This window comes from Lepisosteus platostomus, chromosome 7, assembly GCF_059453375.1.
Source record: "Lepisosteus platostomus isolate fLepPlt1 chromosome 7, fLepPlt1.hap1, whole genome shotgun sequence".
Classification (NCBI taxonomy): Eukaryota; Metazoa; Chordata; class Actinopteri; order Semionotiformes; family Lepisosteidae; genus Lepisosteus; species Lepisosteus platostomus.
In genome coordinates, this window is record NC_142617.1 from 4,767,052 (window position 1) to 4,779,635 (window position 12,584).

The 12,584-nt window shown below is 47.9% G+C and overlaps 1 protein-coding gene across 6 annotated transcripts in view; it reads left to right on the forward strand.

Moving 5' to 3' along the window:
- The window catches only part of cnksr2a (connector enhancer of kinase suppressor of Ras 2a), a 127,989-nt gene that overhangs the window by 63,600 nt on the left and 51,805 nt on the right, over nucleotides 1-12,584 (forward strand). For 4 of the 6 annotated variants that reach the window (XM_088638711.1, XM_088638715.1, XM_088638712.1 and 1 more), the window contains 3 exons: nucleotides 3,911-4,044; nucleotides 4,315-4,520; nucleotides 10,541-10,630. In XM_088638711.1, coding sequence (XP_088494837.1) covers nucleotides 3,911-4,044; nucleotides 4,315-4,520; nucleotides 10,541-10,630 — 430 coding nt within the window. The remainder of the gene's footprint in view (nucleotides 1-3,910; nucleotides 4,045-4,314; nucleotides 4,521-10,540; nucleotides 10,631-12,584) is intronic. The other 2 variants (XM_088638713.1, XM_088638714.1) reach the window with 1 other exon arrangement.

A 12,584-nucleotide genomic window follows, 5' to 3' on the forward strand; every position in this document is an offset into this window, starting at 1 on the left:
AGAAAAGGACCATCTTCCTCTAATTGATCTGTGGTGGCAGTCAGAAGTGAGTGTGTACTGACTTAACCACTGATCTTGCCTTGGCCTCATCCCTTCGTTAAATGAAACCTTTTTCAAGGGTAAATACATTCCCTCCTGCGTTGCTTGTTCAATTACAGCCATGGTTCAAAGACAGGGAACAGAGACAGGGGTGCAGAGAGCTGGGGTTGTTAATGCACTAGTGACGAAGACCCCTCTATTGCCCCCCTTTAAACCCCCACCCACACTAATCAGTGTCTCCTGGCAGAGAGAATTCATTGTGGTGGGCAATCTCAAATCGTAGATGTCGAACCCGTTGTCACGATCACTACTCCCGTCTCTTAAGGGCGCTCCAGCCCTTCCTTGTTCTGCCCCATTACCTGCACCTGTTGTAGTTCTCGCCCCACCTTAAAAGCCAGACGCAGGCGTCTCATTGAATCCCGAGAGAGCCCCGGGGGTCCTGCCGCGTCTGGCTCTGTTATGATTTTAGTTTCCTGTTCCTGATTCCCTGCCCTGCCGGTCCCGTCCGGTTCTGGTTTTTAATGACTTTGGATGGATCCCCTGGTCTTGGACTCCTGTATTGGATTTCCCTTTTGGATTTTTGCTTGGATTGTTCGCCCCGGACTCGCTTCCCCTGGACACCTGCACTTCTCGGACACGCCCCCCTGTCTCCATCCCTACTCCTGCATGATATTTTTCCCTATTGTTTCTCCACCTTCCGGATCGTGTTGTCCGGATAGGGCCCGGAAAGAGCTGTTCCTGACACCCACTTCACGCATGCACTCACTCAGTTCAGTGTGCACATGGACTTTCCCAGGAGACACTGCGCTCATCCTCTTAAAGCTGATTTCAGGGCACTGTGCAGAGAAAGAAGTCTGCCCAGTAAACCCCTTCTTGCGTATTTCTTCAGATTTCTTTGCCTATTATTGCCTATTAAAACAATCTAGAACACAGAAACATTCCATCACAGGCTAAAGAACATAAGAATGTGTACAAGCAATTGCCCCATGTACTGTAGCCTATTTGCTAGTTATTTGTTAATTGATCTTATCCATCAATTTCTTGAAAGAAGCCAGGGTATCAGCTTCAACAACCTGGCTGGGTAGCTTGTCCCAGGCTCCCACAACATTTACAAAAAGAATTATCTCCTGTTTGGAGTTTGCATGGGTCTGTCCTAGTTGGTGTTTCACGGTTTATTCTGGAGAGGTCTTCAGGGTTGACTTTGTCAGAGTCTTGGAGAGTTGGATCAGGTCCCATTGCAGTCTTCTCTGTTCAAGGATAAATATGTTCAGTATTATGATGTGACTTAGGTACAGTGTAGGACTGGGGTTCTCAGCTTAGCGAGTTTTTAAATTGTCAATAGTTTATGGCTGTAGAGAAGGGGTCCGCTGGTCCAATTAAAGCTAAACTAGATCTGCTTAACACTTCTGCCAGGTGAACAGCTGTTTATAATTAAAGGAGACAAAGAAAACCTGGATTCCAGATTTCAGGCCTGGATATTGTTATGCACTCACTGTAACAATTTGATTAGCAGTTCTTAGGCCAGTGATGTAGAGTGATGCTGATCCAGGTTCTCTGAGTGGAGGACCCTCCAACTCATAATTCAACAGTAAACCCGGCTTTCCAGTATGCAGAGCAGTTTAGATGATGAGTCTTTGCAGCTTGGATAACTGGTGGACAGTAAGTGGCATCTGTAGAAATACAGAGTGCTGTGGTCTTCCAGACAAGTTTGAGTCCTTAGTCTTCTTGGTCAGCTAAGGTTCTTAGTTCTTTTGTTAAACGTAATAATTGTGCTAATAACAGTTTTCTGTTGGTGAGGGACTTCAGCTATGAGACACAGTGTGAAGGCTTCAATAAGGTTAATACCAGCTAGGCCAGGACTCTCCTATGGCTTCTAATTCATAGGCTGTAGTTTTGGAAATGGATGCACTCTGTAGGAGACAGTTCCTGTAGCTCTTCTCAGTGGTACGGTATGCATATTGTTCTATGATCGTGCTGTTTATTTTAGTCACACACCTCCCTTTGAAATCCAATTAGCGCTCATTGTGTCTTGAATAGATCCCAACATTGCAGCAAAACATGTTCATTGCCCCTCCAAATGTAGAACATTTTCTATCATTATTAAACTAAAGTCCAGTTTAAAGGGACCTCACATAATAAAAAAATAAATGCTGAAATTGTAGAACACTGAGCTGTCAGACAGGCTGAAAACATGCTCCAATTTGTAATAGAGTTTGTAATAGCTAAACTCCTAAAATCCAACTAATTATCCAGGGTTTTGTTACATTAAAAGAAACCCCTCTTATCCACACACGTTGCGTCTTGCTAGATTTGTCACTTTTAAAATTGGTACAGCTTCATTAAAACAAGAGGGAGCATAATGGTACTCTTGGAAAAAGAAGCTTGGAAGAAGACAACCTAAACACCCAGCTGTTAGAATGTCTCTGTCCGGTTAGGTTTCTATTTTTTGCTACGTTTTGGGAGGTTTCTCTTGTTTGAATTTGCACACTGCTGTTGACATGGAAGTTCTCAGGGCATTTGGCTGTTAATTCTGTTTTGTTTGCAAAATCACGTAACGTGGTGAAAGCACAAGGAAAGGAAAGAAATTGAATTTGGAAGGCCCCGAGGGTGCCGTAATAAATGCTGATTGTAACTAATATTATCCTTCATCCTGATGGTCAGCAATGCGTACTGTGCAGTGAAGCCAGGCATAACCCAAATCACCGCTCTGATGCTGAAGAGTGAAATATTATCCAAATAAAGTGTTTAATTAAATGTCAAAGATGTGTGTGATTAGTGCCGGTTGAGTGACTGATCTGTCCGGTAGTTTATCCAAAGCGATCATTATATTGACGTGTCCTAAGAATCAATTCTGAGTGTCAACAGAGTCAGATATGAGGGATCGCGTCAAAGTCGTGGGTTTGAATAGGAAATATTAATCTCTTTAAAGGTTTACTGATGATTAATACATTTCACACTGGTGAAAGCGTTGCCTTGCCTGTTGCAGTCCGTTGCGGGTCCTTTTCAGCTTGGTGCCGTGCAGTACCTGAAGGAGGTGTTACTTTCACCAGCTGTCACGCCCTCTGCAGCCAGAGGGCGCTCCTTCTCTGTCCTGTCCCTAGTTTCCAGTCTGCTGTCCTTCCTGTCCCTCTCTTTCCCTTGGGCTATATATTTCCGGGTCTTGCACTCTGTCCTCGCTCAGCATTGACGTTCGGATGTCCTGAGACCCGCCTAGCACCAGGGCGCCCCACGTCCGCTCCCTGAGGGCCTAGGTTTCTATACGGCATTCCTGAACTCGGGCCTTTTTCCCGTCTCGCCGCTACGCATATGGGTCTTTTTCCGCTCTCCTGCTCCCCATGGTTAGCCCCTTTGGACGTCCGTGACACCAGCAGCAGGACAGACGAGCTCTGCAGGAGCTTCATGCTCGGGCTGCTGCATGGCAGGGCAGCGAGGTAGACCCACTGCGGAGTCGCACCCCCCCCCCCGCGAGCGTGACTCATGTGGCACAACGGCTCGACAGGTGGAAGCAAGGGGAAGGAGTGCTATTGAAGGGGCTGTGTGCTGAGGGGGCTCCAGTCGACCTCCAGTCGAGACAAATCAGCGCGATTGTAATTAAAGTGCAGGCCGGCGTCGTTCGCTGTGTAAGCGATTGATTAAGATCATTGACTACAGAATGCTGTACTGAGGACACTGAGGAAATTAACTCTCTTTATATCTTCCCTTCAGCATGCAGCTCCTCTCTGTAGCAGGTAGCTGGCAGCTGCCTGTGAAGGCCATTACACTGATGCAAGAGCCTTAATGGCCGTGATGATGGCGTCTGAATGAGCTAACATTAGTGTATGACTAATTACCGTGCCGCTCACCCACTCGCTGTCTCTGTCTCTCCTGCCAGCCCATCATCCCCAAGAGTCCCACCAGCAGCGTGGCCACGCCCTCCAGCACAATCAGCACGCCCTCCAAGCGGGACAGCTCCGCCCTCCAGGATCTCTTCATCCCTCCGCCACCCTCTGAGCCCTACACACCCCGGTACAGAGCCTCTGAAACCGGAATGTCTAGACACTCATGCCTGTCTTTGTATGGGGTACTGTGTGTACCATACTGTCTGTGCCTCTCTCTTTTAGAAGAGAAGGCACAGACAGTGCAGTACATACTGTATACAGTACATTCCTGAGCTCACACTGCACACAGTACATTCAGAGCTCATTCATGACTCTGTAGTCATGCCAGGTTACACTGCACGGCTTGCCCAGGTCTGCTCGCAGGGCTAATGTCTGGTTGCTGTGCTTGACGCTTCAGCGATGACAAGGGAAACCTGCCCAGCGATGACATCACCCGGCACCACGCTGGGATCCCAGTGGCCAAGGGCTCGGAGTCGCCCAACTCCTTCCTGGATCAGGAGTACAGGAAGCGCTTCACCGTGCTGGAGGAGGACGCGGTGCTCTACTGCTACGAGTACGACAAGGGCAGGGGCCCCAGCCGCCGCGACGCCACGCCCACGTATGGTAAGGCTGCCCTGGCCGCGTCTTCCTCCTCCTGCACAGACGACTTGACGTTTCCCTTCTCTGGCGCCCAGCTCCGTTCATGTCGGCAAATGGCGAGGCACGATGATGGACCCCGCGGTCTTCAGATTCATTTACTTGCCTGGTCCCGTGGCAGAGAAACACAGTTTTCGATCTCCAGCCCAGCTGACCACCTGGAGGCTGACTCGAGCCGCAGCTGCCCACCAGTAGCAGCAGTGAATTAGGAATTTGGGAGACTAATGAAAACACTAGTGAAGGAAGAATTCGATGCCCTTCTCGTGAGATACCACAACTTATTGAGCTGAATGGCTCATATAAAGTCAACAGCTTGCAGGTGCTAGATGCCCACCTGGTAATGAAAGACAATCATCCGAGCTGTCCCAAGACTCCCTCACACATGAGCAGAGAGGAAAGCTCAGTGCATAGACGTTTCTCTTCTTATGTGTAACAAGAGCACAAGAAGACAGACGTTTCAGCGTGTCTCTTGTCCAGTGGACATAAGTTTATATGCAGGGTTATAGACAGCGGTGGGGAGGAGTGGGCAGGGCTCTGTGCTTGTAACTGGAAGGTTGTGGGTTCGAGTCCCAGGTGGGGTACTGCTGTTATACCGTTGAGCAAGGTACTTGACTCAGGCACCTTCAGTTAAATATCCAGCTGCATAAAATGTAGAGATGGAGTTGGCTTCTGGCCAAAGCCTCCTGAATAAATTAATAATGCTCTAAGTTTTTTTTTCTTTCAAATCTGTCAGGAACACAGAGCTACAGTTCCGTTGGGCGGCCAACCTGCAGATACTTTGCCTTGAAAGAGGAGAAACAGCTGTGCAGTCTGTCTGTTCTGGGCATACTGGTAGACTAAAGATGAGGAGATACCTCACGAAATAAAAACAAACACAAAATCATTGTGAACAGGTGACTTGACAAAAGCTCAACAAATGGAGCTTCTTCTGGCTTTACAGTGAGAATAATTAGCTTTCCCTCTGCCCGAGGCCGGTAGTCTACACCTAATTAAACTGCATTTTCAATGATTAAGCCTTTAACTGCTCCGGAATCGCAGCCTTATCTGTCATCCTCTGAAGTCCGTTAATCAGAGCCACAGCAGAATTTTTGTCAATTGTAATAGTGTGACTTGAGGTCCCTGACGAGACGGAGATCGGTATCTGAGGGAAGCACAACCTGCCAGCCATTCAGGGGAGCCAGCAGACGGGGAGCTGTAGACCGCAAGCCAAGAGATAAAAGAAACAAATATCTGGACAACAGCCGGACAAGACTAAACAAAACTGAAGACGGCTGTGGCAGCGCCGCTGTATAAATCAGATGAAAAGGGTCTCTTTATTAGGAGGAAATGGGAATTCTAATCTGAATTCTGTTCGGACTCTCCACATGCTTCTTTGTAACTATGTGCTAGCCTTTCGTATTCCTCCTGTGAGGCGCAGTGAAGGAGGAAAACAGGTGGCCTTTACGAGACAATGGTACTGTACAATCCCTCGTTTTCTGCAGCGCTTTGAGGGGACCAGGAAAGCCAGCGTTTGAGTGCGAAGCTCAGGCCTGCAGCGGGGTAGCGGATGTCTGACTCTCCGTACTTCAGAGTTGTCACAGCGAGTCTGCTGTTTCTGTTGAGGGAACTGAATACTAACACAGCTCAACGGGTCACCGGGCACCAGTGTTCCCTCTCATTTCTAATGGCCTGCGTGCGCAAAAATTTCAAGTTGCGCAAACTTTTTCCCCCAGTGACACAAACTTGTGCGCACTAAATTTAGTGTATGCAAAATTGTCCACCTACAATTAGTTTTGATAATATAGTCATTCTCATAGAAACAAAGAGATCCAAAAGACCGGGCCAGCGATTCAAAGAGCCCAGTCATGGAGCAGAGATATCGATTATCGAGGGGCAATAAAATTGCACACAGCCCAGCTGGGTCTCTCGCAGCCAGTCTCATGTGGTCCACTTAGCACTTTTCAATTGACGACCGTGTTTATTTTATTATTATCATATTTTTGTTTTGGTATTTAATTTTTTGGTGCATGGTTCAATTTCCTATGCTACACGCCCACAGCTTCGAGGGAACGTTGCCGGGGACTGAGGAAATTGAATCTACAAAAGCATTTCTCTGGGGTTCTGGGTTTTCTTGTCTTTTTCTGCTGAGCGAGCTTTATATATGTCCGGTCTGGGCTATAAGCTGACGTGCCAGTACAGACTTTAAACATTCGATACACCAGTCCCTACTGGCCGGTTTCCTGAAAAGGGCTTCGTGATGTCTGGGTGTCTCTTGCCTGGCCTTCTCTGAGAAAAACAGATGCTTAGTTTTCTCACCTTCACCTCTGTGGGCCTTGCTGCAGCAGCTGTGTGCCCTCCAGCAGACCTCAGTCATTTAGCGAAGATCACTGGCAAAGGCCTTTTCTGACAGAGCTGATGGGCACCAGGGGAACAGAGGATGAAGGGGAGAAACACGTGTGCGAATGCAAATGAGAAGGCTAGCTACAGTATAAGATAAGATCACTTTATTGGCCATATACAATTTCTTGCATTAGGATTTCGTCTTTTCGCAGACCCCAGCTTGCTCTCCATGAGACATACAGACAGGGAGAGAAGCTGGGGGTCAGAGCGCAGGGTCAGCCATTTATACGGCACCCCTGGAGCAGTGGGGGTGAAGGGCCTTGCTCAGGGGCCCACCAGAGGAGGATTCCTCTGTCGGCCGTGGAATTTGAACCGGCAACTTTCTAGCCAGAGGCGCCCCGCTTTTTTTTAAGAGACGACATAATCAGTGCGTGAGGAAGGTTCTCCTCAGGCCTGGTTTTGGCGTGAGGAGTGCAGGGTGGGAGACAGGGCTGTGCTGGGGACCTGGGTGTCCCAGAGAAGAAGCCGGGCAGGAGGAGGCCAGCAGAGGAGTTCCAGCCTCCGGAGGGCTGGTTCACCGGAGCCTCCGTGGTCTGAAATTCTAATGCCGGAGTTGCAAGACTACCGCCATCACGGTACTACTGCAGCGGGGCCTGCGACCGAACCCCAGAACGAGCGTGTGGGCGGTTGAATTTTGTGTGCGTTTTTCTTAATCCAGGGCTTAATACTGGGGGGTCACGCTTGCCCCAGCCCCGAGGAATGTTAGATCATCACCCCCCCACCCCCCCCCGCGTATATCAGACCGACGGGGAGGGAGCAGCGTTGAAATGCCTGGAAATGAAGTGCGCAGCAATGGGTGTGAGAATGAGCACATCGTGTCTGAAAATAGACTTGGGTTCTGAGATTAACTCTCATTCGATCTTAATTGCTTTCAAATTGCTTTCCGCAGTGGATAGGAGCACCCCCCCCTGTCTGTGAAAGTGCTTCAGGATGCTTTGTGATGAAGAGGGCTATATAGATATAATGTGTTCTTATTGTTATTACAGTACAAGCAGATTTTAATCTGTGCTTTTTTTCTGAGAGTAGGGCTCAGTTTACTCACTCTTTGCTGTCCTCTGTGCTGATACTGTGCTGCACAGACCTGGACGCGGCGCCTGTGCAGTGATCCCTGCGTACAGTAGCTGAGGCTTAAACTCGGTATTGACCTGCGAGGCCTGCAGTTCAGATCATGTCTCTTTCTGCGTACAGCATGTAAGAATGACGTTAATGACTTTATTAAGCTTGAAGGGCTTCCGCGCAGTTCTGGATAGTGAGCCAGGGGAACTGCATAAGTAAAGGCTGGATCCGCGCTGAAACGTACCAACAAGAAGCGCAGCATTCCAGCTGTTAATACAGTATACAGGTACCTCACATCGGAAGAGCCAATAGGAGTACATGGAAGAAGAGTACAGGAGGAACCCGCTCATGTTTGTGGGTTGTGGAGCAGCCTCAACTTTGGTTGCCTTCAGGAAATGGCTGCTTGAGGCCCATTAGATACTACTAAATGGGTGCGATGAGACCAGTGGCCTCCTCTTTTTTGTAACCCATCTTTGTTGTTGAAGGCTTAACAGATGAAACACTGTGTTCGTCTGTTAAGCTGTGTCTTCTTTCTGCTCTGCAGTGTGGAATTAACCTTTATGTGCTCCTCCACGGGTCTGAATAGTGCTGACTGCTTGTTTTGTTCTGTTTTTTTTTTTTCCGGGAAGAGAGCTGTAAAACAATAGCAGACGTCTTACTGTAACAGTCTGCTGTGATTGGGTTTTCTCCCATGTGAACTGAAAACCAATTCCTCCGCAGACGGAGCCCGGCCTCCGCAGCCCTGCTCTGAGCACTGAGTAAGATTAGAGGGGCCGAGGGCACACCGGCCTGTTTCTTCCTCAAGTGTTGTGGGCAGTGGCGGGGGAGGGAGAGTTGATGGCACTCTTCACAACCCTGCTACTGTACATATCTGCGGATGGCGTATCTGAGCGTCGTGGCCCTACGGAGTTTCTGTGTGAAGCATGCCTTCGTGGTTCTGCTTCATCTGCCCGGTGTCGTTGCTTTAGCAGCAGCTGCAGTGTTTGTGTTGTCAGTGGTAGAGGTGATACAGTAAGGATGAGAAGGCGGCATGGTTACATTTTCTTTTGTCACCCCGATTCGGCGTCTTTAGGGGTGTAGCACCTAGGTCATTGGGTCCGTGTGTCTCACACTGCCCCTCTGACCACCTTGAGATGATCTGATATTCACGCGCTGTGTAAGCGTCACCGTACAGTAATTCATTAGCTCTGTAATCCTTGCTCGGAGTCTTGAGCATGGGTTGAGTCTTTCTTATCCCATCTCGGAGTGGCTGTTGCTCTTTAATGAATGTCCTTGACATTTGCTCAGTATTTCTGTTCGCACAGTTATCTGTCGCCTCACATTTATTTCAATTTAAGTGGTGAGATTCCAAACACCTTACACCTCTCCAGGTGCTGCATCGGGATTGTGAACATTTTTCACACCTGGTTGTCACTTGCAAAGGCTTTTTCTGGCCAAGATAATGGACGCAATGGGAATTTGAGGATGGGTAGGAGAAAACCGTGACTCAATTGCCTCACTACAAGATACATTTAATATTCTGCAGTCAGATCTCACAAATTCCCATCATGCATAGCAATTCTGCTGATAAGGTTTTTAGATTTTTTTGTCTGCTTAATTACCTTGCTCAGGTTGATAAGTCCTAAAAATTAAGAGTAATTGCAGTTCTTTTTGACCTGAAAAGCATTAAGGCTTTTCTAACCTTAACACTTGCTGATGCGGGAAGACTGGGAGTGGGGGATTCTGTCCTGCCTGTCCAGGGGGGTTGCTTGCTGAGTGGAGGACTGCTCCAGCACTAGAGTTAGGTGCTCTGCTGTCTGGGAAAAAAATACATCCCTGCTTGTTTTTATGTGTCAGCAAGACTTTAGAGTTAAAGTGAATGGCGACTGCTGAGCGCTTATGAAGTTAGGCAGCCTCTTCAAACAACTGCTTGAGAGTGAATTTCGGTGCACTTCCACATGGGATCCGTCCCCCCCATCCCCAAGGGGGGCTGTGTACACCAGATGGCGCTATATCATCTCAATGTGTTAACCATTAAGGCTTTGTCTAGTGGACACCAGTAATGTTAGCGCCCTCTGGTGTCCACATTGTGTATGGGAACAAAGTGTTCCTATTTGCACCAGATCTCACCGGGTGTTTGCATTCCTGAGACTTGGACAGCCCTTAATCAGTGCTTAACACTGCGGGGTCACGTTCTAATTGCAGCTCCTGAAAACCACTTGCAGGGCTTTCGCAACGGGAATGCTCCACAAAACGGCAACACTGTTTTCCTCATTGTTAAAATCCCAGCACGTATTTATGAAAACTAATGCTGCCATAGCAGCAAAAATAGCTTAATAGTTGTCATATAAAAGTGTAAAAACGTACGTGTTGTGCAATAAAGAATACATTATCTGACAGTCTCCTACTGTGTCCTGCAGTAAGAAAAGCAATGTACGTTTCTCCGAGACTGGCATCCTTCTAAAGCGGGCACGAATCTTGGCAGCTCCAGTGTTATCTGTTATGGGGCAGAGCGAGAGATCCCCCGATGCACCAGGGAGATGTGGTATTGAGGCCTGTTTTCTCATTTTCAGGCCGGCTGAGGCCGATCTCTATGCCGGTGGAGTATAACTGGGTCGGTGATTATGAAGACCCCTCAAAGATGAAGAGGGAAGGAAGGCGAGGTGAGTGTCTGAGCTGGGGCGTTTCTCGTACGAAGGGCTGCAGCCTCCGCAGTGTGGCAGAAGCTCAAGCTTCCCCACGCAACACCGACCCGAGGTACGGAAGGAAATGAGAGCTGAGATGCAGTTCTGTGATAAGGCGGAGGTGATGCAGGAAGATTATTATAATTATTATTAGCTCCTAGACACCCTTAACCAGGGTGACGTAGAGCTGCACACAATCAATAAAGTACTGTAGAATAACATACCAAAGCAAGAAACATGCAATAAAATCCAAACCAAAATGCTATCATGAAAATACCACACTCGCTATCTTTCATCATGGATGTTTCTATTCAGAGATGGAAGGGTGTCAAAAACTCTTGATTATTCACTTTGTACATGACTTTTGTACAAGGTTTTATTTTGCTTTCGGATGATTAGCTTCCCCATGTCCTGTCACAGGGTGATTACCGAAGAAAGGGGCTCAACAGACAAGTGGCCGGAACACATCAACCAGATAGAGAAGCACTAGATATTCAACTCCTTTAAAAAAAAAAAACAACTTCGCTGCGTCTGAGCAAATGCATATGCCTGATTAAAAGGAAGGTTGGCCCAGCTGTGATGCTCCCGAGATTGAGTCTCCGAGCTCAGAGCCTTGTCACGGCCTCTCGCCAACAGCGTCAGAGCTCTTTAGCCAGTTGTAGCAGAGTGGGTGTATGTCTCATCTGCCTGGGATGATGGAATCTGGGGGCGCGCGGCTTAGAGACCCGTCAGAGAGAGAAGATGCACAGGCGTTCACACGAGGGGGAGAGAGGGAATCTGGCTGCGGCCGTGTTCAGTCACTGCGCTCTGCTAAAAGGCTCAGTACACAGGTCTTCAAGTCTGATCGGCTACACTTTAAAGGTAGGCCGGTTAAGGTTTCGGGTTGATCAGGAAAAAGATTCCCAAAGATTAAAAGGGAGAAGATTCTTGGCTCTCCGTAGGTTTATGAAAGGTGCAAGCAGGGGGTTGGTGTGTGTAGGTCTTGTACTCCATGTTGCAAGGTTAAAGGCGACCTGTCATACCAGTGGAGAATCTAAATACCCCCGCGTGCACTACATTACTAATGCTGGCTATGAAATATGAGCAGTGGAGGCAGAAAGCATCCCACAGTCTCAGCCCATTCCTTTGCGTTGGTCATGTGCGTGAGACCCAGGAATTATTTTCTCGTACCGTTTTCTTTTTTTAATCCACGCAGTCCCTTCTTCTTCGGCCTGGCTTGCTCAGGCAGTCTCTCGCTCCGCACAGTTGTTGGGATGAGGCCTTTTATTTCAGTGCCTTGGCCCAGGGAGCAGGCTGGTTTCACCCTCTTTGGCTCTCTGCACAGCTGTCCAGATGTGCTCATGGAAGGAGAGTCTGCTACAAAGGACAGGGCATCTTCAGTCCACTGGGCATCCTTCAGCCCTTCAGCCTGAGAAACTCCAGCTTTCATTCAGAGGCACCTGCTTATAAAATAATTACTTCTCAGCTATAGCGCGTTCTTTGGAGAGTATAACCTCAATCTGCGTGATTTTTTTTTCCAAAGGAGAAATCATTCCGAGTGTCTCCTTTGTTTTCTGACGTAACTCAAATACGGCTGCCTGTTTGAAATCTGTGTCTGGTTTTCTGTGACAGCATGTCCCCATCACTGGCAGATTGTTAGTGGCAACTACGCTGTACATGAACACAAGTGTTTTTTTATATCATCTTGTTTGGGGGAACCAAGAATAAATTTTCTTAGATCACACATATTCCTTTATGAATTCATTCACTTTTTTCCTTAGATCTGCTAAACTCCATTGTCTCCTTGCATCACACTCCAGATTTTTGAGATGCTGAACCCCAGTAAACTGAATAGAACACAAAGTGTCCTGACAGCATATTAATCTTGATTCTACGTTACAGATGTGAGGTGATTTTCTTTCTGAAATGACAGAGCAATTAGAAAGCAGGCCTG